Below are 23,073 nucleotides of genomic sequence, written 5' to 3' on the forward strand. Positions count from 1 at the left end.
ATCGTATATCCTCCAAGTAACTACCCATCTGAAAGATGAAGGTTCATAACTGCAACCAACCAACCTAACCCCCTTGCGCTTCGATACAGTGCAACACCTACCTAGTCACCCATAGCCCGGCCCGGATCCCCTTTTGACAGCGTCAAATACCCGCGGCGATGACATCACCGCCGGTTGTGTAGTGTAATGGTTAGCACCCGGGATTTTGATTCCCGTAATCCCGGTTCGATCCCGGGCATGACCTATGTTGTTGTTGTCGTTCCAGTTACGTGATTTTCGTTCCTCTTTTGCCTTTCGTTTTTTCCTTGAACACTTAGTTAGCACTGCATTTCTCTTCTGCTTCTGCTGGCGTGGGTGAGTGAGTTTAGTGAGTGAGTGGGGTTTGTCTGCATGACAAAGGGGTTTGTTTACCCCAAGTCGCAATGGATGACTTGACTTGATTTGACTCGACTGTGGTTCTGTTATGCTTCCGAGGTACCGGCGGGGATGCATGCGACGTATAGCACTCGTTGGGGCCGGGGAGGAGGGGGGGTGGGGGGTTCACCATTGAGGGATTATAGGAGTCTAGACTTCAGGTTGCTTCTACCCGGAATGGTAGCGAGTATAATTCCCGTCTAGTTCAGCTGAGGATGCTTTCTCTGGGACGAGATCACTTCGTTACCAGCTGGGTACCGTCCACAGCCATCGGCGATACCAACCCACGAAATTGACCGGCCGAACCGTCATAGGGGTTGGAGAAAACCAAAGGCTTCTGTCCCCAGGGCGATGTAAGTATCTGGCTCGTCTATCTATGCCAGCATATAGAGCTACCACATCGGGCACACCGCAAACAACACCTGCCGGAAACAAAGATCAATGGCTCACAGCAGGGCTGCTGTTGATTTCTGCGTCTTTCGATTCTCGCGACATATGCAATCTATCATCCAACTTTTTTCTGTTTCAAACAAAACTGTGTTTATAACCATACACCAGACAATGATACCATGCGGTAGGATGGCAACTAGATCAGTAGACCAAATATACACTTTCCCTTTTCCATCGCAACAAAAAAAAACGATTGGGCTATAAATCACATATATCTATCGTGGGAACACATTGACAGCGTATGACGAAACATGGGGTCTGAGATTCAACATTAAACAAGGATTGTAGACGGAAAGGGGTATGTGCAGCCAAGAAAAAGAGAGAAAGCCAAGAAATGAAAAATAGATCATGCGGACAAGCAAATGATTTGCTCGCTTGCATTTTGAAAGTTTGTTGCTTCACTTCGTCCCGATATAAATCAATTATAAGATCACGCAAGGGCCCTTCCGCCGCTTCTTATCCTTCTTTTTCTCACCCCGATTGGGGTTCTCCCGTTTGCGGGAGGAGTCATCGCTCTTCGAGTTGCCTTGCAGGTCCTTTCGGATGATCTGCCGGCAGAGGTCAATGAAGACCTCGTTGACGTTGGCTCGTCGACGAGCCGAGGTTTCGTAGTAGGGGGCGTTGCCCCAGCTCTGGGAGAGAGCAAACGCGCGGGCGCGTGGCACCGCGCGGTCTTCCTCAAGGTCGGATTTGTTGCCCACAATGACAATAGGCACTTTCTCATCCTCCTTGATGCGGATAATCTGTTCTCGTAACTCGGATAGTTCGTTCAAGGACGACATGCTCGTGATGGAAAATACGAGCAGAAACCCCTGTCCTTGCTTCATATATAGCTCTCTGCAGAGTGCGCTGTCAGTTGCGAGATCGGATGAAAGGGAATGCTGGTGATCATCTTGCGATTGCGCGATTGCGTGATCATAGGGACCTGTGATGCTGGAGGGTGGGCGCAATGTTTACCTCATGGCCGCTGTAAATTGGTTAGATGAGAGGAAGCTCCATCGAGGGACCATTCACTTACTGAACTGTTCTGTTCCTGCAGTGTCCAGTCTGCACAAATGTCACTCAAGTCAGTTCCCTTGGTCCATCATGGATTGGCCCAGCGTCTAGGATCCCGAATTTCAGACTGTGGGGGGAGACATACATTTCCAGAATACATTGTCGGCCCTGCTGCGGGTAAGTGGCTGGACATGTCTCGGGGGGAAGTGGTGTCACTTACGTCTACCTCGATCTGTTTTCGGTAGGAGTCCTCGATTGTCGGGTCGTAGCTCTCAATCCACACATTTTGCACGAATTGAGCTGCCTGGCGTCAGCACGAATACAAGTCAGACGGAGTAGTGCCCTCGTCCAGACATACCCGTAAGACAGCTCTTGCCCACACCTCCTATTGCGCCGACGAGAATCGCCCGTCGTCAGTGGTGAATCTTTCCCGATCCCAGGAGGAGAGTATGTGCCTACCAGCGCCTAGAACGACGATATGATACTCCCGTCTGTAGTCGGAAAGCGAGCGATCAGCAACCTCCGCCGAGTAGATGTATCCGAGCATGATGCGCAAGTCGGGGGACTTACTGTGGCCGCATTGAGACGATTGGCTATAGCTTCGCGATTATAGTGATGTTTGGGGCTGGGTATGAAGGTGTGAAAGGCGAGTCAGGCTCCGACAAAAAGTATCGATGTCGATTGTGTTGTCTGACCTGGGAGGGGGCCGAATCTGCGGTCGAGACGGGAACGCGGCCGAATGCGACAATTGAGAAAAGGTTGGCCGAGGGAGGAGGGAGGAGTAGCCCTGAGGAGGAGGAGGAGGAGGGAGGGGGAGGGCAAAACAGGCTTTGTCGATATTTGTCTGTATCAATCCGCACCAATCAATCAAAGGATGGATGGGAGGGGGAAGGGAATGATCGGAGGTGAAGAATGAATTGATTCCCTTTCGGAGGGTTGGAGGCGGGGGAGTCGGGAGGAGTGCTGGGAGAGCAAGGGCAACATCCACACGCGGTCCGTTACATCGGTCTTAATGCCAATCGATTCCCAATCAATTCCGCGGGAGCTGGCAGGCGGAAAGCGTCGGACAAGCTGGACACAAGAGAAGTCTGGTGAAGCAAGGTTTAGGAAGGAGGGAAGTTGAGTTGGGGGGTGGTGGTGAGAGGAGGGTCGGAATAAAGGAGAACGATGGTGGTTCGAGATGTCGAGGCGGCGAGTTTTTGGAAGTGGGTGGGAAGGTGGGTTTGGTTTGGAAGGAGGAGGAGGAGGAGAACAAGAAGACAAGAGAGAGAGGGAGGGGAATTTCGTGTTTCTGACCACCACCACTACCACTACCACTGGTGCCGGAGACTAACTAGAAAATAATTAAAACTAACAACAAGCGTGAGCAGAGTACTCCGTAGAGCAACAAGAAGCGTCCAAGACGTGAGCAAGAGCCAGACAAGAGGCAGAGGCAGCCAGCCAAGCCCAGTCCACCGAGAAAGTGGGTTGGATTGTGGTTCGGCTTTGTGTGGGGAGGAGGAGAGGAAGAGGAAGAGGAAGAAATGCATGGGATTGCGATAACAGACCGATTGATCAATGTCGGAGCACACATGCGCACATACACGGACTGAATTCACGCACCTTTCTGACCTTCGATCGTTCTCTGACCCTCTCCTATGTCCTATACTTATGTTCTTGTGTTTTCTTTTCGATGTCTTTGATGGGCGCACCCGCTGAAGAAGAGCCCCCGGAAGTTCGTTTGTTCGTTTCGGCGGCGGTGAGGATGGCAAGCGATCTTCTTCTGGTCCAGGAAAAAACCTTAAACAATCAATGATTAGACTAGCATTGCTTGAAGCTTCTCTCCATCCCGTCCGGAATGCATCCCCCCAAACTCAATCCGGCATAACAAGGAACAAGAGGGTGTGAGAGAGGGTGTGGAAGAGAGAGCGCGAGTCTGAGGTCAGATCGTCTCTTGTGTAATTCCGAGGGTGGAGTGGACAGTACATCGAGTAAATAGTAGCTACCGTACTCTTCCGACGAGAAAGGGGGGAAACCATCATGGTTTAGCCAGAGAATAATTGAATCAGCCGTCCTGTCCTGCTCCTATGCATGCGTCCGACTTCTGGAAGATCATTCTTCGGGCTCGAAGGACGTCTGCATTGTTGGAGGGGAGACTGGAGAGGAGGAGGGGAGGAAAGACAGGGTAACTAGCCGTTGACGAGGATGAATAGACAACAAGCAATTGAGCATTCAACAATCACAATCACTTACCTGAGCTTTCTCTTGCGCCAGGATCACCTTATAGCGGCTGTATGTACCTGCTAACTCTTGAAAATTGGCAATTCAGATAAACAGACACCCAGACAGGGTGGTTGTTGGACAATATAATCCCCCGGATGGCAAGGTACAGTACAACAATACACTCAATAGAAAAGTACCAGTGCTGAGGGTACAAAAGTCCCCCAGACCACCACCCTCATGATCAATCAATCATCGACAATCATCAACCCTGGGCACCTCATCCATTACCTTGTATCATGGATCTATTTGCCTCTTTCCCGATACAGCCCATCTATGCTAACCCCTCGTTTCAACGTCATCATCACCAACCAAGACTGCATGCATCCCTCATCCTCGATCACTCCCATCTATCAAATCTAACATTCACATCCCTCCCTCTATTGCCTCCGGTCTCCGGTCTCCCTTCCCTTCCCTTCCACTTCCACTTCCACTTCCACTCCCCACGCCCCAAAAAATCCACCAAACCTCTACCTCCTCCGCCAACCCACCCCAGATAAACAAGACAGAACCGGAAGTAAGTTACACTCCACTCCACCAAAGAACCAATAGCACCGAAACCCCAACCCCCAAGCCACCGAACCCAAGCGACCAGCAATTCCGGAAAGTACTGAAACTGTCAGGGACGGATCAAATCCTTCAAGTTCTCTTCATCCTGCAGGGTACTTTCACCTCACTGGTTCGATGTCCCCCCTGGCCCCCAAAAGAGTCAAGCCGCAGCCACAGTACGCACAGCACCGCACTGGGCACCTACAATAGTCCTCCGTACTAATTGAGAGCCCGCCAAATCCAGCAGGTGCTAGATGGTAGGTAGGTAGGTAACTAGGTACTGACTGCTCTTTCTGCCTGCGCGGTGTGGTTTACGACTTAAGCACCTATTGCGCTGTACAGTACTATTGTCACTGCCTAACGTGCAGCGCGGGGAGGGGTGTGTGTGTGTGGCGGGTGGATGTATCCGAGTCGAGATTCGATGTATCACACCGACAAGTAACTCATGAGGTGAGGTAAGGTAAGGTACTCCGTAGGTTTTACTTAATTCGTATGCTATGTACGGAGTAATGTGTGTACAGCTATGACCTGTACTGGGAAAGAGGCTCGTAGCTTGATGAAGCTCCCGCCTCGTCATCGGGATCGTGATTGTTTCAATGCGTCTCTGCCCTCGGTGGGTTATTGAGGAGGGGAGGTGACATGAGTTGCATTCTTGCATCGCATCGCATCGCATCGCTTCGGCCAGATGTTGACGTGACGTGACGTGACGTGGGCGCTCAGTGTCGGGCGGTGGACATCTACTTCTACTTCGGTACTTGTATATGTGTGTGTGTGTGTGTATTGCCAGGTGTACACTCGCCAAGGCTGCGCTGGGCTGCTTGTCATGCCAGAAGTGAAATGCATCGGATGTACGTACTAGGTACATTGTTTGCCGCGAACAATCTTCGCGGCGTGTACTCCGTGCACACACCGAAGAGAAGGTGTCGGCCGAATACACTCTTAGTGAAACCACTGTATCAGGCTACATGCACGAACACGCCATCCACGCCCTAGCAGAAGGGAAAACAACAGCCCGTCAAGCCGAATTCGCGAAAGTACTATGCATCTATACCATGTATGTATCTTCAATGCTCTGCATCCACAGCCAATTGGATGCAAGCCGCTGCAAAGGGGTTTATGTACTAGCGTTTTCAGGGGTCACGGCTTCTGATGGAGACGTCCTCGCTTATAGTGTATTCTAAGCAGGGGAGCAAATCCTATCGAGCTGTCAAGCCTGTACCCTAGGTTATATGTACATACATGCGCACCCCTCTCTCCCGTCTAAATGTGACCCTGCCTGATCGAGTCAAAGCTGCAACAGAACAGGCATATCACAAAACCTTAGTAGTCGGATCCTGCCACCTCCTTGACGCCATTGACTTGTTCCTTCCCCTTGCGGCTGTACTTGTCCAGTGCGTCAAACACATGGCTGAACACTCGTCGGTTCACATCATGGGCCCATAGGAAGTCCAGATGCTCGTACTCCGGGATCTCCTTGGCCACGGTCCCGCTGGGTAGCTCGGATAGCATGACGTTGATGTCGACCAGGCTGTCACTTCCGCCGTACAGCAGGACGATAGGGGTTTTGATGTTTTTGGTCGGGTACTTGGCCGGCTTGTAGAAACGCTCGCTGGCCACAATACTCAGCGGAGCGTGGATCTCATCGTCGTAGAACTGGAAGTTCCGGTGTCGGATGATCTGAAACCAGTGCACCACCGACTTGGTGCTTGTAAAAGAGAACAGGTGCAGGTACCCCGCGAGCTTCTGCCAGCGACTGATATTCTTGCATCTCCAGTTGAAGAGGCCGCGGAGTGACGTGTCAATGATCCAAACGAAAATCGGGGGGTAAAGAATGGTCTGCCACATAGTAGTGGAGCTGAGGATGCTGCGTCTGCCGAACAGGAGGAACAGGAAGTTAGGCGAGGCCTTCATCAACGAGTCTACTACGTGGTTCGGCAGACCTGTTGGGGCCATCGCGGGCGCGAGAGCCACGAAGACATCAATCTTCTGATTCAGGAGCGGATGGATGGAGAGAGTCGCGAAGGCCTGCGCCGTGCCTTGCGAGAAACCAACATATGACAAGGAGGGCTGCTCCGTCACGTCAAGAATGTATCGGATGCTGTCGGGGATATCATGAAAGGAGAATTGGTCGATGGAGAAGTCCCAGAACTCGTTCGTCAACGGAGAGTGCTTGATGGACTTCTTGGAGTACTTGTTGCCGCGATTATTCCCAAGCCACACATCGTAGCCGCGCTCTACCAGTTGAAAAGGCAGGCATCGCTGTTCCTCGGACAGGCAGACCCAAACCTCACTGCACATCATCAGCCCATGGTGAAGGTAGACAACCTTCTTCTTGATGCTTCCTTCACCCTGGTTGATCCGTTTCCCTTCCTCGCCCTTGCGAGAGGAGAGGCGGTGGAGGCCGAGCAAGTAGCCGTCTCCAGTCTGAACGATGTGCTCCTCCGCCTGGTATCCAAACAAAGCGCAAATGTCCGTGAAATCGGACGCCTGCGCCACGGCCGCAGCGACCTTCTCTTCATTCTCACGCTCATCGAACTCCTCCCCGGGAGGAATCAGGAGGTTGAAGATTGTCTTCGAACGATCGTAGCAGAACCGAATGACAGGTTCAGCTGTATCCAGTCAGTGCCCGACCCTTGGCAAAACAACATCAATCCGGGTGTACTTACGCAGACAAAAAGTGATAATATGTATGACCCATTCCAGCAACACCAAGATCAGCGACCCAAACAGCGCCAAATACTCAAACCAGAACAGCCTCCCAATAACCGGTACACGCGCCATGATTGCAGCCCAAGTTTCACCGCACTATAGGGCAAATGAACAGAAGATAGAAAGAGAGGCTCAATGAGTTGGAGGATTATCGTAGCTCATAGCGCGTCGAATTAAGAGTCTCATCGTTGAGTGAAGGCAGCAAGGCAAGGATACAACCCGCCTTCTAAAAAAAGGGGAGTTTCAATCACAGGGTCCGTTCATCTTCCCAGACGTCATGCTGGAGGGGGTGGCAGGCGGCCGCTTCTTCATGTGATGCTTACCTAATCCGGGGGAGACGAGGGCACTCCGAGCCGTCGAGTTTGCCGGCCGCAGATGATCATCAGATTGCTGCCCGTTCTTTGGTTGCCGTGACTGAATACCTTCTTGTTCGAGCAGTCGGGCAAACTCAATCCACGATGCCGGCTTCCTGTCAGGATATCAGTGAGTCATTCTCTCCTCAGTCTGTTCCCTCAATTCCTCTCGCGGCGGCAGTTAGTAGCGACTTGCGCGCGATCCAGCATTCGTGGTCGGAGACAGAGGACAACCTCGAGATAGCCCTCATACCATCGTCACCCACTCTTCTGACCGACCTTACTCTCACGGAAACAGGGAACGCACTGGCGCAATGCCTCCAGGAATCCGACTGCATCATGGTCCAGCGACACAGCCCGCGGGAGTGTCTCAGTGACCCTCACGTCGACCAGCTTCCGATGCGATGCCAGCAGCTGCGGAAGGGCTTCAGCGAGTGCAAGTGAGTAAACTCCCAACCCACCGAGGATCGTTTCCACCCAACCATTTCCTTAAATTTGGCCTACACAAGCTAACACCCAATCTCCCTTCCGCAACGCAAAAACAGACGCGGCTTGATCGACATGCGCAAACGATTCCGCGGGAACCAGCCCATCTCGGTATCGACGGAACTCGAGGGCGGAAGCTCCAACAAGTCCCAGCAGTTGTATGCTGGCAAGCCGGCGTTCGAGTCGGTCAAGGAGATCAGTGGTGATGAGGTGAAGATGGATCCCGAGAAGACGAGAGGTCTGTGATCGCCGGGGGGGGGGGGGGGGGAAAGAAATGATTGGTGTTACCCAAGGGGACGCGGGCAAGTTAGTTGTCATCAAGAACAACCCCCCTCCAGCTTGGCACTCGTAACGATTTTTCTGCGTTATACCATTCCCCAGTCCCCTCGGGACTCAATTGCTCTGCTCTATCTTTTTTTTGCTCTTTGTTTCTGTTTCATCTGCACTGGCATGGTTTTGGAGTTGATTGGAAGAATATCTGGGACTGTGCTTTCCCTCCTCTCATGTGATTAATCTATGACTACGTTCTGGGATTATTGTACTGTACATACTTTGAAAGAAGCTCTTGCGAATATTCTCTACAACCATACTCGTAGGCGTGAGGAAAGTACAACGGACACGTGGGCGAACGGAAATATTGTGACAGACATAATGTACGAAAACTGTCATTGACTGGACATCTAGATAAATTACAATCACTGGTTCTTCTTGACCTGAGCCGAGGCCGGCTCCGAGTAGAGCCACACGGCCACGAAAGCCATGAAGCCACCGATGACAGACCACAGTCCAGCGATCCAGACCCAGCCGCCGCTGATCTTCCAGCTGCGCGGGAATTCGTTGTGGGCGAAGTGACGCACCGTCACCTCGTGCTTCTCCTCGATGGTGGTGAGGAACGGACGCTTGTAGTTCACGCGGAACGAGAAGATACCGTGCTGGTCGGGGACGGTGAACTGAGTGCGGAAGACGGTGCTGTTCTCGGTGCGGTAGGCAGGCTCCAGCTTCAGGCGGTGGAAGGGAGAGAGCATGGTGAACTCGAGCTGGAGGGCGTCTTCGGCGGGCAGTTCGAAGGGCACGAACTTGTCGTAGCTGTACTCGGAGATTTCGATGCTGAAGACCTGTTGTTGTGTTAGTCTAGGATTTTGTCTGCCCGGAGTCAACATAACCTACAGTCTCATTCTTGACCCGGTAAATGGTGGGGTTCAAGTCCTCGGCGGTGATATCATCCTGGGCGAGATGGTGCTCAATTTTTCCGACCTTGAGCACTCCAGTCTCCTTGAAGGTCCAGGCAGTCAATTGCTTGGCAAATTCCTGGTTGACCGTCTTGGTCTCCTCGCCGCTGCCGGGTGCCTTGACGGTGGCGGTGAACCACTTGTCCTGGAGACTCTCCACGGAGCCCAGCAGGGCGAAGCGAGAGGAGCTGCGGGTCTGCAGGGTCGAGATGAGAGAGAGCTGGGAACCGGTGGCCCAAATGTCCTCAACAGCAGCGACTTCCTCCTTGGGGTTGTAGCTGTAGGCGGTGACGGGGGCACGCAGAATAGGCGCAGCAAGAATGTTGTCGCCGAGAGTGTGAGGAGCAGCTCTGGGGAGCGCCAGGACGCCCTCACCATCGAAGTAGGACTTGGTGTCGGGTCTCAACTGGCCGGGGCGCTGCAGAAGCAGAACGTCGTGCTTCTCGGCGGCGGAGAGGGTATCATAGTTGAAGTGGTCGACGACAATCGAGGAGCGGTCCGTCGACAGGTGAAGATCGAGCTCCAGAAGAAGCGAACTGATGGCGCTAGGAGTGGTGGACTTGCCGGAGAGAGCGAGGAGGACGTTTCCGTCCTTGTTCAGGAAGTCGACAATGTTCTTGGGGCTAAGAGAAGGTCCGAATCCTAGAGCAGCAGGTCAATCGGATGCTCAATTGCAACTATGGTAGATAGCTAAAGCCAGTGTCTCACCTTTCGACTTGGGAGGAAGAAGGAGGAGGTGGTCGTAAGCTCTCTCGCCAAGCTCGAACAGCGAGAGTTGGTCACTCTTGGGAGATTCGAAGGCGATGTCATATCCACGAGCTTGAATTCGGCATTATCAGTATCAATTGCTTCATACACACCAGATAGAAGATGCGTACCCTTCAGATCACTCCAGAGTGTGGAATAGAGACCCTTCTCGGAGGCATCCTCCAAGACAACCAAGAGACGGTTGCCGGAACTACTGAGCGCATTCACCACGGCCAGGAAGCCGAAGAGGAAGAAGGAAAGACACCACCGCATTATGCGACGGGTAGTTTATGGGAGAGAGGAGGGGAAAGAAGAGCCAGCTCCTGGCGCAAAAGAAAGAGGTGGGGAAGATGTCAAGGAGAAAAAAAAGTCCAATGCAGTTTCAACCCATCAATTATCGTGATACGTAGTAAGTTAGTAGTACGTCGAGCTGACTGGAGCACGAACGGGCGACGTGTTTGGACCGAGTGCCAAGACTCTGTCTTCTCCATTGGAAACCGCCGCATCCACTTTCGGCTTGTCGTCACTTTCGACCTCTCCTCATCGTTCGTTCCACCGCCCGTCGTTTCCCCCTCTCGCATTTCCCCGATTACGACCTCTCCTCCCCTCCCCGCTAGAGTCTGGAAGATCTCGCCGCCGGTCTTTCTACGATCTCCCATATCAAGTTGAACCTATACAAGAACACCGGTCACTTTCCTTCCGAACCTTCCGCCTGACATCAAACGCCCGTCGGCTTCCAGCACCAAGAAGAAAAAAAAACCCTTTTTCCGATCCCACACCCGAGCTATCCCATCCAACATCGCAATCATGTCCGCTCCTCAATTCTGGTCGACTCCCTTCCGCTACATGCGCTGGGCCTCGCACGAGAAGCCCGCCATCTTCTACTCCCTCATCATCGGCTCCCTGGGCCCGGTCGCATTGGTGACCATCCCCCCGATCCGCCGCTACTTCGGCTCCTACGACCCCGAGCCTGTCCCCTTGACATATCCTAGTAAGGACGATCCAGCCAGCAGCAGATTCCGTGACATGCGGGATTATGAAAGCTTCTAGTTTCCGTTGCTAACTTCGCTCTCTCTCTCTCTCTCTCTTTCTCAAACAGTCCCCGCCGGTCCCCGCGTCATCCCGCAGGGTTACGATGACGAGTAAATTTCCCCCATATAACACACACAAGATACAACAGCAATGCAATACCGTTCCGATTTTTTTGTTTCTTCTTTCAATTCTCAGAGGGTTCTGAGTCTGGGGTTTGTCGTCATTATAAGCTAGGTTTAGGTCTCGAGCAAGCAAGCGATTCGAGAGGGGGGTGTGAGGGTGCCATCGGAGATATCGACAACGTGAACGCACAAATTCGAGGCTCTGGGGGGCAAGCTGAGGCGGCAAGCTGGCTGAGAGGCAGTGGAGTCAAATCACGGGATCTCGGGTCTGGCGAGCGGAGCTTCCTCGATCCTGATATCAGCATCCATTCCCGCCTCGTTGATTGGCGTGCCGCCCATGGCTTGCTAGACTCGGTGGGCGTGAGCGTTACAATGTACTGTACATGAGAAGATGTATCACTGAGCAGAGAGATTGAGGAATGTCTTGTTCAAGCAAAGCTTTTTGATTCTTTTATTGTACAGGATTTTATCCGCCGATTCACGGCTAATTATTCAGAGATAAGCACCGACTTAGACTCCCGACCGCAGAGTGTGTCATTAGGACTCTTCAAGCATGTCTCTTCACAGTTCTGGTCCTGAAAAAGAAGGACCTGACCCTGATGTAGTGACTCGCTCAGAGATTCCAGATATGACTGCTAATTAGGTCAGATGTCAAGAAGATGATTTGTACGACGCCAAAGAAAAGGTAGTAGCACGTAGTAAGGGCAGATTGATGTCAGGGTCAGTATGGGAAAGAACGAGAAGCAAGACCGATGTCGAGTTTTTTTTAACACATTGACTGAGCCAAGCACCATGTCAGTAGAAGTACAGAATTGTCCACGGAGGAAGGCACTGGGTCACCGATATCCAAATTAACCAGCATTGTCATAGTGAGAGGAAAGCAAGCAGAAAGCAAAGCGTGGAAGATGGGATTTTCAAGGCTAGAATAACCGAGATGGACCTTGCACATTGGGCACACTGATAAGTTGGCGGAAAGGCAATGGCGATGACGAGGTATCGAGATGAAGTGCGAGCCAAGCTGTCCATGTTGGTGTAGCAGACGCTTGAGAGAATGTAAGCTAATAGCACAAACGCCGGATAAACGCCGGATGGCAATGCTCATTCATCATCATCCTCATCATCATCATCATCATCATCCCAGGGGACATCCTCATTGTCAATCTCGGCACAAGTCAAGTAGCGAACACTCGAATCGCTGACATTGGACTCCAAGAGCGGCTCCAGCTTGTCCACACAAAGCTCCCTGAGGCAGAGCAAACCTGCATTAACCTCGTCCGCATCCTCCTTGGGGCAATCGTCTTCGTCAAGATAGGGGGCCCATTGATTGTCATATTCGTCATTGTCGTCATCCTCCTCTTCGCACAAGTAGCGATAGAGAATGAAGCCTCCCTCTGCGCCACGGAAGCCGTTTCCCTCACTGATATTCCTGTACACCCATTCTCGGAACCGAGTAAGTGCCACCCACATATGCGGGCTCAAGCCCAGCAAGTCAGACGGGCCTGGATCCTCCGAGGGGGCAAACTCGATGTTCATCATGTAATCCTCGACATCTTGACAGCGTTGGACGAGCTTGTCACTATGGCTCTGGCAGACGCGGCGGGCGGCCTCGGGGATCGACATTTTCACCTCATGTTCCAAATTGTGCCATTTGCCGACCACATGGCAGGCTGCGTCCTTGAAGATCCAGGAATCACGAAGAGTCATGGAGATGCACAGCCACTGGACGGGGTCCTCGGCCACCGCCTCCCCCAGACCGTCTCCCATGCCCACAAAAGCCTCGTCCAGAGCCGAGAACACAGCCTCAGTGGCTTCGAGCTCCTCGCCCAGGGTCATGAGGGCCTTCGTGTGGTGGAGTATATCGTCAGGCTCCTCGCCCTGATCTGCGCGAACTGCCAGTCGTTGCGAAGCGGGGTATTCAGGCTTCAAGTAAGGCACCTGATCATACAAGCTCTTGACCATGTTGGCCCAGATCTTGCGGAGCTTTGGAGACAGGAGGTCGGCAGGCTGTGGACGCTGCGGTACCCCGGCGACGGCCTGGAAACCCGTCAGCGAGCATGAACTATCCCATGTCATATCAAATCTGTAAAAGAATTACCTCGATTTCCAGCCGGCCATACTTCCGGCCAGCTGCAGGAACCACGACAAGGTCTATTTCAATGAGAACCGGGTCGGTGCACGGATCAGCATTCTCTCGTGCTTGCTCTATTGCCCTCTTGATAGTACCGGAGCGACTGGCGACTGCATGAGAGTGGAGTCTGTACACATCAGGCGGTACAGATATCTTGATGTCTCCGTTGAATGGCTGAAACACCGACTCACACATCTTGCAAAGACGCTTGCAGAATAGATAGTGGCTCCGTGAAATGCAAAGCCTGAATTTGTCTGACTTGGTTAGAGGTTCCGTATAGTAACGCACAGTTCGAATCTATCTCGGTTGAGGGGAGGTGAGGCCATGAAAGAACACAGAGCTGGGAATTCAGGGAGGTGAAAACAGGATCACAGCTGAGGAACGACATCTTGAGTCTTTTGCTTAGTCGGCGACATCAAGAACCGCAGTGAATGCACCGGTGAAGTTCCTGAATTCCTGATAGCACGACATCATCAGTCTTTTGCTTAGTCGGCGAGCTGTTCAGCTTAGTCGGAGAAATCAAGAACCGCGGTTAGAGATTGAGAAACCGCTGTTGGAGGTCAAAGAATGTGGAGTTCCTGATAGCACGCACAGCTGACAGGTCTTGGTTTCTTTCAAAGGATGTGTAGGTCTTCTATGAGACCTAGTCTTAGAGCAGATTTACAGCCGTCACTCCCAGAGGTTGGGGCAATTGCTGATGTTCATCACGCGAAATACCTAGGGCAGGTGCACACGACGAAACAATAGCCGCGATTGTTGGGCAGATTGCGGGAAAAGGAGACAGAAGAGATAGAATTGAGAATAACATAATTTCACAGAGCTCAGAAGAATATAGATTGATTATCAAACAAAACTGGAACCATCACTGTCGGAACCAGGGAACAACTATTGAGAAACCAGAGATTAACGCCGTGTATGCTCATATCTACATATAGCTCGTGGACAGCATCACCGTATATCATCGAAGATCCTAGCCGATACTGTGGAAAATCAGTCGGTGCGCCTCGCCGAACTCAAGAAATCGTAAAAACTAATCCCTGCAGTCCCTGAAAACAGAAAGGACGAAAGCAACAGAAATCAAGGTGCCACAGCCTATTCACCAGAAAAAGCACCCACACGACGCAAGAAGAATAACCCAGCACAGAAAGGAGATTCAAGACAGCCAGCGCCGGCATTGCAGACAATAATAAGCCATAAAGCCTCCTCATAAACGAGCACGATGAAGTTCGGGCCAATCTTCAGGTCCCAATTACCGCGTCCCCGCATGTGCATTGGAAGCAGATCAGCTGCAACACGAGCCAACATCAGCGATAAGGTTGAGCACGCTTCAGAAGTCGATAAAATAAATATATGAGTGGTATCCAGGTCGAACAGTATCCAGTACTCCAAATGTCTGGCTCCGCAATTCGGATTCCCAAAGTCATGCACGCTTTTTTTTTCCTGGTCTGATGTTCCAGTAAGGCTAAGAAATGTAAGAGGATTGTTCCTCAGACTGCTCCACTATCGGAACGTAAATCTGGAAATGCCTGCAGTTTCCAGGACGATGAGGCCGTCATTATAACACAATGAGAATTGTGATCCTCGCCTAAGCTCACTAGCATGGAAGGGAGTTAATGCGTCACCGGGTTCGGCGAGGAGCTTGGCTTTCTCTTGTCGGCTGGGGCCTATTGCGGTCTGGATACGTCGACTCAGGAGTGTATCTGGGATCCATTCCAATCCTCGGGTCCGCGGCTGTAGTGGGAGGGTATGCTATTCCGGAAGTTACCGGGGAATAGTCCTGATCGGCCTCATACGTTGCCGGCCCAGGGTAGCGTGGAGCATTGTTTCTCCCATTTTCATAGCCATATCCAGTGCCGTATGTGTATGAAGGGTGAATGTCGGCAGAAACCGCAGGTTGACTGGGAGCAGAGTATGGGATTTGCGCGGGAGGGTAGGGGGCCTGGCCCGTTGCAAAAGGTGAATGGTTTGCAGGGTAGGATGATGGAGTAGGGTACGGGGGGCTCTGAGTCGCCGCGTACGGGGGCTGAACATATGGGTCCACAAACTGTTGAGGTGCCGGAGGGGGTGCAGTGTAGGCTGGTGGGGGTGAGGGGCCTCCTTGTTGACGTCCTTCATGGATGGTCGTGGCTGGATAGGTTGCGGGAGAGATGTTAGGCGCCTGGGAATAACTGTAGTCGTGAGCGTAGCTACCTCTGGGATTGCCTTGGTCCATTCGGCGTGAAACGTCTGCCTCCCACCGAGCAGAGTCGGCTTTGAGATCAGCAATCATTTCCTGCATGAATAATCAGTTGAATTGTACGTTGTGGATGATGACGGCTACGATGCGCTTGTGCGAGAACATACAGAGGTGAGATTGCGGTAGGCTCGAATGAAGTAGCCTTGGCGACCCTGCTCATGTGTGTCAGTCTTGTGTCCTCAAGAGGTAGCTTCTGCCATCAGTCGTGCCATGGCATGGTGAAAAGAACAGGAAGAACATTGGGGAACAAACATTGTGGTTTCCAGGTCTTACGAGAGCATCATTCCCGAGGTAACGGCAAATATCTGCTTGGATAACTTCCCGACTGATACCATCACCGGGAATGAAATATTCGTTCTGACGCTCCGGGCGTCCTTCAAATCCATGACGGCCAGTCATTTTTTCCAGGGATAAACGGTTTCCAGTTATTAAATTATAGTCAACGGGTCCAAGTGGCCAAAGGAGATCCAGGAGAGTAAGGAATAGCCGACGGGTCCAGAGGAAGATGACGGTAGGTAGATGGTCTCTTGGGTTGCTTGGGAACAAGAAACGGAACGAAGTGCAGTTCTAAAAGGCTGTGTCCAGGAGATCCGAGGCTGAGAACTAAAGGCTAATCCGATTCTTGGTTGACACAAGCACAAATGCAGAACACGAGACGAAGTTGAGCTCCCACGGTGGTATATCTGGCTTTATTTCCGGCGTGAAGAAAAGAAACAAATCCGGAATGGGCGCTTGGTGTATGTATCCAGGGGGTGGGTTGTGAAGAACGATTTGAAACGCTTCAGATCACTTTGTGCATTAAAAGTGAACCAGAAATGGAAGAGACAGTCAAGTTATAGGCAAAGGTCCGAACGAGGCAGATGTGTGGATCGGAGAGAAGCTGTTGATTGATCACGGTCCGAGGTTGTCAAGTCACTGGCACGAGAATGAGAGAAAGGTTGCAAAGATCTTTCTCTTTTCAAATTCCTGCGGGAGGAAGTGGCTTTCTTCTTCTTTCTGAAGTCTCTCCAGACACACCTTATACAAACTCGTAGAACCTTTGAGCTGACGGGGGTAATGTCAGGAAACAAAGGTGAGAGGATGGTGGTGGTGGTGGTGGTGGTGGAGGGGAAGGGGGTAAGGAGGTTAGGGGAAGGGAAGATAGGAGAGGGAAGAGAGGAGAAAAAGAAGAGCTAAAGGGAAGGAAAGGGAAAGGAAAAGTAAGACAGACGGGGTGGGGAGAAGATAAGAGAGAAGAAACCTTCCAGTTTTCCAGTTGAGAGGCGAAAAGGGAAAAGGAAGAGAGGAGAGAGGAGAGAGGAGAAAATGAGAAAAGCGAAAGAGGAGGGGGAGGAGCTTTACAGACTAGGCTACGGAGTAGGTTAGAGGGAAAGAGGGAGGGAGGGACGGGAGGGGGCGCAGACACACACACACAGAGAGAGAGAGACTCTGACCGGAGAGAAGAAGAGCAACTGGAATAGACAGGAGGGAAGAAGAGGGCGCTGTGAGTGGATTGGATTGGGTTGTTGGGCCGGCTTTTGGGCTGCCTGGCCATTGTCTGGTGCCACGACTGACTCCACCAACTAGACCCTCCATCCTCTCTTCTTCTTAAGTTCTTTCTTCAAGGTTCTTTTTTGCCTTTTTGCACCCATCCTTCCCCAGTACGGAGTAGAAGAGGAGAGGTAATGGGTTTTTTTTTTCTTTTTACATTAATCCGAGATGACTCTGCTTTCCCACCCCGACCCCCCTTCCACTTCCTCCTCCCCTAGAAACTCTCATTGACTCTTAGGGCGTCAGCGCCTCACATCCTGGGGCGGTGGTTGGATATCGGGTGCAGACGATTTTCCTGCCACTACCCGTGCGGCTTGCTGTTGAATGATTATAATTCGATGACTATGACGATCCTCATCCGAACTGGAACCCTCTTGGGAGGGCCAACTGACCAAAGGCCGTGACTATTAATCTCTTCTGATTTCTTCTTTGCTGTTGCCTCGATTCATTACTTGCTTTCACGGTCAACCAAGAGCTAAAGAGTGGTAGTTAGTCGTTGCATCACAGCCAGTCCCGTCAATAGCATCCATAGTACATGCACCCATCTTTATTGTACCTGATTGTCCCTGATCAGTGTGCTTCGAGCCATGGTTCACCCGCGGAGCTGTCCTCTCCTGGTGGACCGGTGGAAAACTCCCGATGGGGAAGATTAGATGACCCAAGAAAAAGTCCCCATCAGTGGCGTTGTCAGATCAAGCATCAGACTGGGCATGGATTCATGGTACCAAAGTGATGCTGATCTGGTTGTCCACTCGATCGTCATTTTGATCCCAGGTCGAATGTTGATTATTTGGGACATGACTTAGTGCTCTGCTCGACCTGAAAATACCTAAGAAGGCTTCATCCACCAGAACAGATGACGCGAGTGGATCCGATGAGTCAGCAACGACGTCCGCCGAGACGATCAACCAACCCAACATCAACCAATCAAGCAGAGATGCAGCATCGCAGAGAGCACCCCCTGGCACAGGATACCTAACCAACTATGTACTCATACTTCGAGTGGCCAAAGAACCGCCCAGTCAAAACTATTTGTTGCCAGCTGCTAGTGCTTGCCAGATGATCAAGTAATGTACTGCACTTCTGCTCCATCTTTGGAAATGCCTGTTACACAAAAAAGCTGCATCTTTCATCATCGCACAATTTGCAAGGAAAGAATATGGCCCTTCATTCTATAAGTCATAACTTGCATACTTGGTCTCTGGGTACGAGCATCAGTATAGGGCAAAGCTCGCCACAAAAACACTTATCAGGGCAACAAAAGTAAAGGATCATCCGCATCTAACCGGGGTTTTATTGACTGGCATCGATCCCTTCCGATATTACTAGTTCAATGAAGTATTGGTACTCCATATCCCGAAGTCTTCATGCTCTTAGTTAGAGGTTTCCTTCTTGTCAGTAGGAGACGCGATGTTTCTCCAAACGAGATTGGCCACACTCTCCAGCGTGTCGCCGGTCAGGGTTTGGGATATGAACACAGGTTGGGCAGGAATGCGTGAGTGGCGGCTTGGGCACTCACCCACTCACCCACTCACCCACTCGCCCACTCGCCCATCCGCCCGTTTATGGCCTGGGGCACTAATCCCGTCTGCAACTCTGCAGCCTATCCCGACGCCAGATTAGCCTCGGATTCCCCATTTGGCGCATTCCGTGAGCGACGGACTGGCCTCGCTAAAGTGGCTAAAGTGACTAAACTTCTGCTCGGGCCGTTAGTCGGGGCTCAATGTGCCTGTGGAACTGTGACAGTGGGTTGCACTGCAGCCCTCTTCTCAAGACGTAGATGCTGAGCATCCAACATTCAAGACAGTGATGGGCCTACCAACGTCGCAAGGCAAATCAAATCAACTCGACAGGCCATGAAAGTATGAGTACAGACACACCCAAAACCCAAAGTCAAGTTAATTCCCTTTTCTAGAAAGTCTCGAATAATCCAGCGTCGTCGTCTCCATGTTTTGCGGCCTTGATGCAGCGAATTAATTCCCAGGAACACAATCGCCAGCGCCCACACTCGGCCTGCTGCATAATCACAATCTCAATTTCACCCAACTGACCAAGCTGACCGACCTGGTGGTCGTGAAGCCCAGTTCTGCTACAAGAGTGACCGACCATGTTCGTCACCTTCACAATATTCTTATGGGGTTCCACTTTGCTTCGCGCGGCTCTCACCCTCCTTCCTCAGCCGTGGCGGACAAAGCCCAACAGCGTCTGAGCTCAAAGATCACGTTCACTATGTTGCTCATAGATTAATGTGCAAGGCCTCACATGCATCTCCACAGAAGCTGTTCCGTCATCTGCACGGCGGTGAGATCTCCAATTTCTGGACCCATTAACATTCATATGCTCGAATGAAATTCTACCAGGTGTCCTCTCTGCCGCATTGTCTCCATAACGCCTGCGTCAACCGTCTCATTTTGACCGGTGACTGACTGATCATGATCTGATGGTTTCCTCTCTTCGGAAAATGTTATGCAATATTCTTCCCGAATTAGAGGCTGTCTCGCTCCACCAGAGTCTATACTGATGCTTGCTATTAGTTCGACTCGGAGCGTGCCATTGTATGATTGCATTCTTCGTCTGCAACCTAGCCCGGGCAGGATTCTTGAATCAGAAGCCGTTCAAAGATCTTGCAGCTACAGCAGTGCATCGTCGGCCGAACGGCTGCACCTTCATATAGGGGTGAAGCACCACTGCCTATTGTACCGCACTCTGCTGCGGCCACGAAGCGATATCCATACAATGGTAGTCGGTGAAGCCGCATATCCTCCGATTCCTAGCCTTACATTATGAGTTCACTGAACATTCAGCATGCATACCCTCCGCAACTCGGCATGACATGATATCATGGCTTTTTAACTGACCTGTGGTTGTGATGTACTGTACATACAGTCAACTCTATTCCATATATCCGCTGGCATCGGTTAACTTTTGACATTGCTGTTGCCTCGGCTTGCATCAGAAGTCAGGATGCCTGTTACCTCAAGTCAATGACTCGAACTATACGGAACAATCTGATCACGTTTCCACGCCAAATAGAACCCGAATTGGCACCAAGTAATGGATATTGCCTCGAGAATTTACCTACCCAACGCAGGTTTGGGCTCTCACCGAACAATGTCCGCTATATGTATACTGTAGACTCTGAATTTCGAAGGCAAGTCAGCAACCAATATCTGGATCTGGGATACTTCGACTCTTCTGGACTTGACGATATGATCAGTGTGTGCGTCGAGCATCTGATTCCATACTTAGTACTGCTGGCGAGGCATCCACAAGTTTAAACCTTAAGACTACGGCGGCGGGCTCTATGCTGGCGCTAACCTCTTTGGGAAGCGAGATCTTCTGGCCCGGCCCCGGGTTCTCGAACTTCCCCTCCAACGCACTTCAATCACTAACCAGCCTGGATATCCAGGTCCCAGGACGCGCGCGTGTATCTTCATGGATCATCTATAGAGCTCTGACTCGACGCAGTACGTTTCACTTTGGATTTTCTGGCCTACAGTCATCGCCCCTCAATCCGCCATGATACTGTTCTATTCGCTATGTCACCCTCTTCCCCGGAACCGACTTTTTCGTCCAGCGATCCCTTGAGACCCGAGTCTCAGTTCACCTATCGCCAACTCCAGCTTCTTAGGCAAGGCTCGACGGCGACGCCTCTTCGCGTGATCGCGCACGTGGATCTCGATGCCTTTTACGCCCAATGCGAGATGGTGCGGCTAGGCACGCCGCGCGACGTGCCCCTCGCCGTACAACAATGGGACTCGCTCATCGCCATAAACTATCCCGCCCGATCCTTCGGGATCACGAGAATGATCTCCGCTGGGGAAGCCAAGAAGCTCTGCCCCGACATTGTCCTGCAGCATGTTGCAACCTTTCGAGAGGGCGAGGGCGGGAAATGGGCTTACCGCGACGACGCTTTCACGCGGGTGGGCACGGATAAGGTGTGCTTGGATCCATACCGGGCGGAGTCACGCAAGATCCTCAAGGTGATGAAGGAGGAACTATCCCGCTGGCATGCGAAGATATCCGGCGAGGGACTCGCGGGCGCGTCCATACCGCAACCTGGTCTTGAGAAAGCCAGCGTTGACGAAGTGTTCATGGACTTGTCGCCGATTGTGTATGGGATCTTGCTGGAGCGGTACCCTGAACTGCGCGCCGGGTCACATATCGATGATCGGGTTGCGCGGCTGCCCACCCCGCCGACGACTGCATTGGCGTGGAGCGCGGAAGATTGCTTGGTCGATCTGGACGAGAACGAGACGGAGGTGGATGACCCGGACTGGGACGACATTGCCACTTTGATCGGCTCGGAGGTTGTGCGTGCGGTTCGCAAAGCTGTTTGGGACAGTCTTGGCTATACCTGCTCCGGGGGAATTGCGAGGAACAAGATGATGGCGAAGCTTGGAAGCGCCTGCAACAAGCCCAATAAGCAGACGATAATCCGCAATCGTGCGGTACAGAACTTCCTGGGAGGGTTCAAGTTCACGAAAATCCGGATGCTCGGGGGCAAACTCGGGGATCAGGTCACTGCCATGTTTGGAACAGAGCAGGTGAGTGATCTGTTGAAGATCCCGCTGGAACAACTCCGAGCCAAGCTGGATGATGATACCGCCACATGGCTGTACGGTATCATCCGAGGCGACGATCGAAGTGAAGTCAACTCTCGAACGCAGATCAAGTCCATGCTCTCGGCTAAATCGTTCCGACCGAGCATCAACAATCTCGATCAAGCGGAGAAGTGGCTGCGCATTTTCGCAGCTGATATCTATGGTCGTCTCGTCGAGGATGGCGTGCTGGAACACAAGCGTCGCCCGAAAACAGTGGCTTTGCATCATAGGCAAGGCGCCCAGGTCCGCTCACGACAGATCCCAATTCCAGGATCATCGCCAATTGATGAGGACCTGCTCTTCAGCCTTGGCTTGACGCTTTTCCGACAAGTCATTGTCGACGGGCGCGCATGGCCCTGTGCAAACCTTTCTCTGAGCGTTGGTGGGTTCGAGGACGGGGTATCCAAAAACAAGGCAATCGACTCCTTTCTCCTTCGAGGGGAGCAAGCGAAGTCTGCACAGAATACTCGGTCCTTGTCGAATGACGATCTGATGGATGCTCAACAACCGAACGAGAAGCGTCTCAAGACCGAACCCGACGGTATTCGACGGTTCTTCGCTAAGCCCTTGGGGGGTGACGCGTCGCCTCCAGCCACTGAAACAAGCCTAGCTGAGACATTACAAAGTTCAGAGGTTGAACAAGCTGCTAGGGACACTCCGCCAGATGATGATGCACGGAACTCCGCTGACGCTTTATCCTACTATTCCTGCAGTCGATGCGGCAAGTCGGTTCCTGAGCATGAGAGAGCTGAGCATGACGACTGGCACTTTGCGAAAGACTTGGTAGACCAAGAGAACCAGGCCACACGAAGCTCCCCGCAGACTCAAGCATCACCACCCAACCTTGGAGCATCTCACTCACGTAGCCGGGCTGGTCGTAATGGTCGTGGTAAGCCCGAAAGGGGACAGACCCGCTTGAATTTTGGGTAGATCGCTATATACTGGCTTGGCAATGTCTTGAAAGCTTTCGAGGATATTGATTGGACTGTGGAGCTCATTAGCTGCGGTTTCATTCAAATGTTGGTGTTAAATGATACTTTGTGGCAGCATTTCCAGCCAACGCCACTTGACGGACGGTCGATATATAGACCGAGGACAGCCCATGGCCGGCTGTTAAACCATCTGCTCAGTCACTATCCATGGCAAGGGCAAACACGCTACAATGGCCCTAATAATGACATCGCATAGCCTTCGGGTCTTTTCGTTGCCCCTGGATCGCATTGTCAAGA

The 23,073-nt window shown here is 51.9% G+C and overlaps 7 protein-coding genes and 1 non-coding gene across 8 annotated transcripts; 4 read left to right on the forward strand and 4 right to left on the reverse strand.

Moving 5' to 3' along the window:
• Positions 1-172: 172 nt before the first annotated feature.
• BO72DRAFT_t53 lies at positions 173-244 on the forward strand. Its single transcript has one exon. It is a non-coding gene; the product is annotated as a tRNA-Gln (tRNA).
• Positions 245-1,177: 933 nt separating this feature from the next.
• BO72DRAFT_262919 (putative RAS small monomeric GTPase (Rsr1)) lies at positions 1,178-2,740 on the reverse strand. Its single transcript, XM_040940138.1, has 8 exons — positions 2,431-2,740; positions 2,320-2,351; positions 2,219-2,245; positions 2,081-2,160; positions 2,006-2,028; positions 1,883-1,911; positions 1,822-1,831; positions 1,178-1,701 (listed from the first exon to the last, which is right to left on the reverse strand). The coding sequence occupies exons 1-8, from the start codon at positions 2,439-2,441 to the stop codon at positions 1,287-1,289; spliced, it is 627 nt and encodes a 208-aa protein (XP_040804897.1). The 5' UTR covers positions 2,442-2,740; the 3' UTR covers positions 1,178-1,286.
• Positions 2,741-5,493: 2,753 nt separating this feature from the next.
• On the reverse strand, positions 5,494-7,630 carry BO72DRAFT_421962 (sterol esterase). The gene is made up of 2 exons (XM_040942792.1): positions 7,335-7,630; positions 5,494-7,277 (listed from the first exon to the last, which is right to left on the reverse strand). The coding sequence occupies exons 1-2, from the start codon at positions 7,447-7,449 to the stop codon at positions 5,989-5,991; spliced, it is 1,404 nt and encodes a 467-aa protein (XP_040804898.1). The 5' UTR covers positions 7,450-7,630; the 3' UTR covers positions 5,494-5,988.
• Positions 7,631-7,760: 130 nt separating this feature from the next.
• Positions 7,761-8,170, forward strand: BO72DRAFT_444893 (PET191 family protein; the record flags this gene model as incomplete). Its single annotated transcript, XM_040943923.1, has 2 exons — positions 7,761-7,860; positions 8,029-8,170. Coding segments are annotated over exons 1-2 (167 nt in total), but the record flags the coding sequence as incomplete, so codon positions are not given.
• A 685-nt stretch (positions 8,171-8,855) lies between these two features.
• On the reverse strand, positions 8,856-10,647 carry BO72DRAFT_483514 (dolichyl-diphosphooligosaccharide-protein glycotransferase). Its single transcript, XM_040947808.1, has 4 exons — positions 10,324-10,647; positions 10,154-10,264; positions 9,384-10,087; positions 8,856-9,331 (listed from the first exon to the last, which is right to left on the reverse strand). Exons 1-4 carry the CDS (start codon positions 10,463-10,465, stop codon positions 8,912-8,914), a joined length of 1,377 nt encoding a protein of 458 aa, XP_040804900.1. The 5' UTR covers positions 10,466-10,647; the 3' UTR covers positions 8,856-8,911.
• Positions 10,648-10,942: 295 nt separating this feature from the next.
• On the forward strand, positions 10,943-11,784 carry BO72DRAFT_444896 (NADH:ubiquinone oxidoreductase subunit NDUFA3). Its single transcript, XM_040943924.1, has 2 exons — positions 10,943-11,183; positions 11,292-11,784. Exons 1-2 carry the CDS (start codon positions 11,000-11,002, stop codon positions 11,336-11,338), a joined length of 231 nt encoding a protein of 76 aa, XP_040804901.1. The 5' UTR covers positions 10,943-10,999; the 3' UTR covers positions 11,339-11,784.
• Positions 11,785-15,092: 3,308 nt separating this feature from the next.
• Positions 15,093-16,109, reverse strand: BO72DRAFT_455873 (putative transcription factor RfeG; the record flags this gene model as incomplete). The annotated part of the gene is made up of 3 exons (XM_040946251.1): positions 15,093-15,746; positions 15,818-15,862; positions 15,984-16,109. The coding sequence occupies 3 exons, from the start codon at positions 16,107-16,109 to the stop codon at positions 15,093-15,095; spliced, it is 825 nt and encodes a 274-aa protein (XP_040804902.1).
• Positions 16,110-20,474: 4,365 nt separating this feature from the next.
• Positions 20,475-23,061, forward strand: BO72DRAFT_263625 (DNA-directed DNA polymerase eta). Its single transcript, XM_040940141.1, has one exon. It carries the CDS (start codon positions 20,780-20,782, stop codon positions 22,772-22,774), a length of 1,995 nt encoding a protein of 664 aa, XP_040804903.1. The 5' UTR covers positions 20,475-20,779; the 3' UTR covers positions 22,775-23,061.
• Positions 23,062-23,073: the final 12 nt, after the last annotated feature.

Source organism: Aspergillus fijiensis (assembly GCF_003184825.1).
Source record: "Aspergillus fijiensis CBS 313.89 unplaced genomic scaffold BO72scaffold_7, whole genome shotgun sequence".
NCBI classification, from domain to species: Eukaryota; Fungi; Ascomycota; class Eurotiomycetes; order Eurotiales; family Aspergillaceae; genus Aspergillus; species Aspergillus fijiensis.

Bases quoted from the DNA above. Each gene is read 5' to 3' on its own strand.
- BO72DRAFT_262919 (XM_040940138.1), bottom strand. The intron at 2,246-2,319 runs GTAGGCACATAC...TCGGCGCAATAG, and splicing joins TATCGTCGTTCTAGGCGCTG to GAGGTGTGGGCAAGAGCTGT. The intron at 2,029-2,080 runs GTAAGTGACACC...TACCCGCAGCAG, and splicing joins GAAAACAGATCGAGGTAGAC to GGCCGACAATGTATTCTGGA.
- BO72DRAFT_421962 (XM_040942792.1), bottom strand. From the start codon at position 7,449: ATGGCGCGTGTACCGGTTATTGGGAGGCTGTTCTGGTTTGAGTATTTG. The intron at 7,278-7,334 runs GTAAGTACACCC...GACTGGATACAG, and splicing joins TATTATCACTTTTTGTCTGC to CTGAACCTGTCATTCGGTTC.
- BO72DRAFT_483514 (XM_040947808.1), bottom strand. From the start codon at position 10,465: ATGCGGTGGTGTCTTTCCTTCTTCCTCTTCGGCTTCCTGGCCGTGGTG. The intron at 10,265-10,323 runs GTACGCATCTTC...GCCGAATTCAAG, and splicing joins ACTCTGGAGTGATCTGAAGG to CTCGTGGATATGACATCGCC. The intron at 9,332-9,383 runs GTAGGTTATGTT...ACACAACAACAG, and splicing joins ACCGGGTCAAGAATGAGACT to GTCTTCAGCATCGAAATCTC.
- BO72DRAFT_444896 (XM_040943924.1), top strand. From the start codon at position 11,000: ATGTCCGCTCCTCAATTCTGGTCGACTCCCTTCCGCTACATGCGCTGG. The intron at 11,184-11,291 runs GTAAGGACGATC...TTTCTCAAACAG, and splicing joins TGTCCCCTTGACATATCCTA to TCCCCGCCGGTCCCCGCGTC.
- BO72DRAFT_263625 (XM_040940141.1), top strand. From the start codon at position 20,780: ATGTCACCCTCTTCCCCGGAACCGACTTTTTCGTCCAGCGATCCCTTG.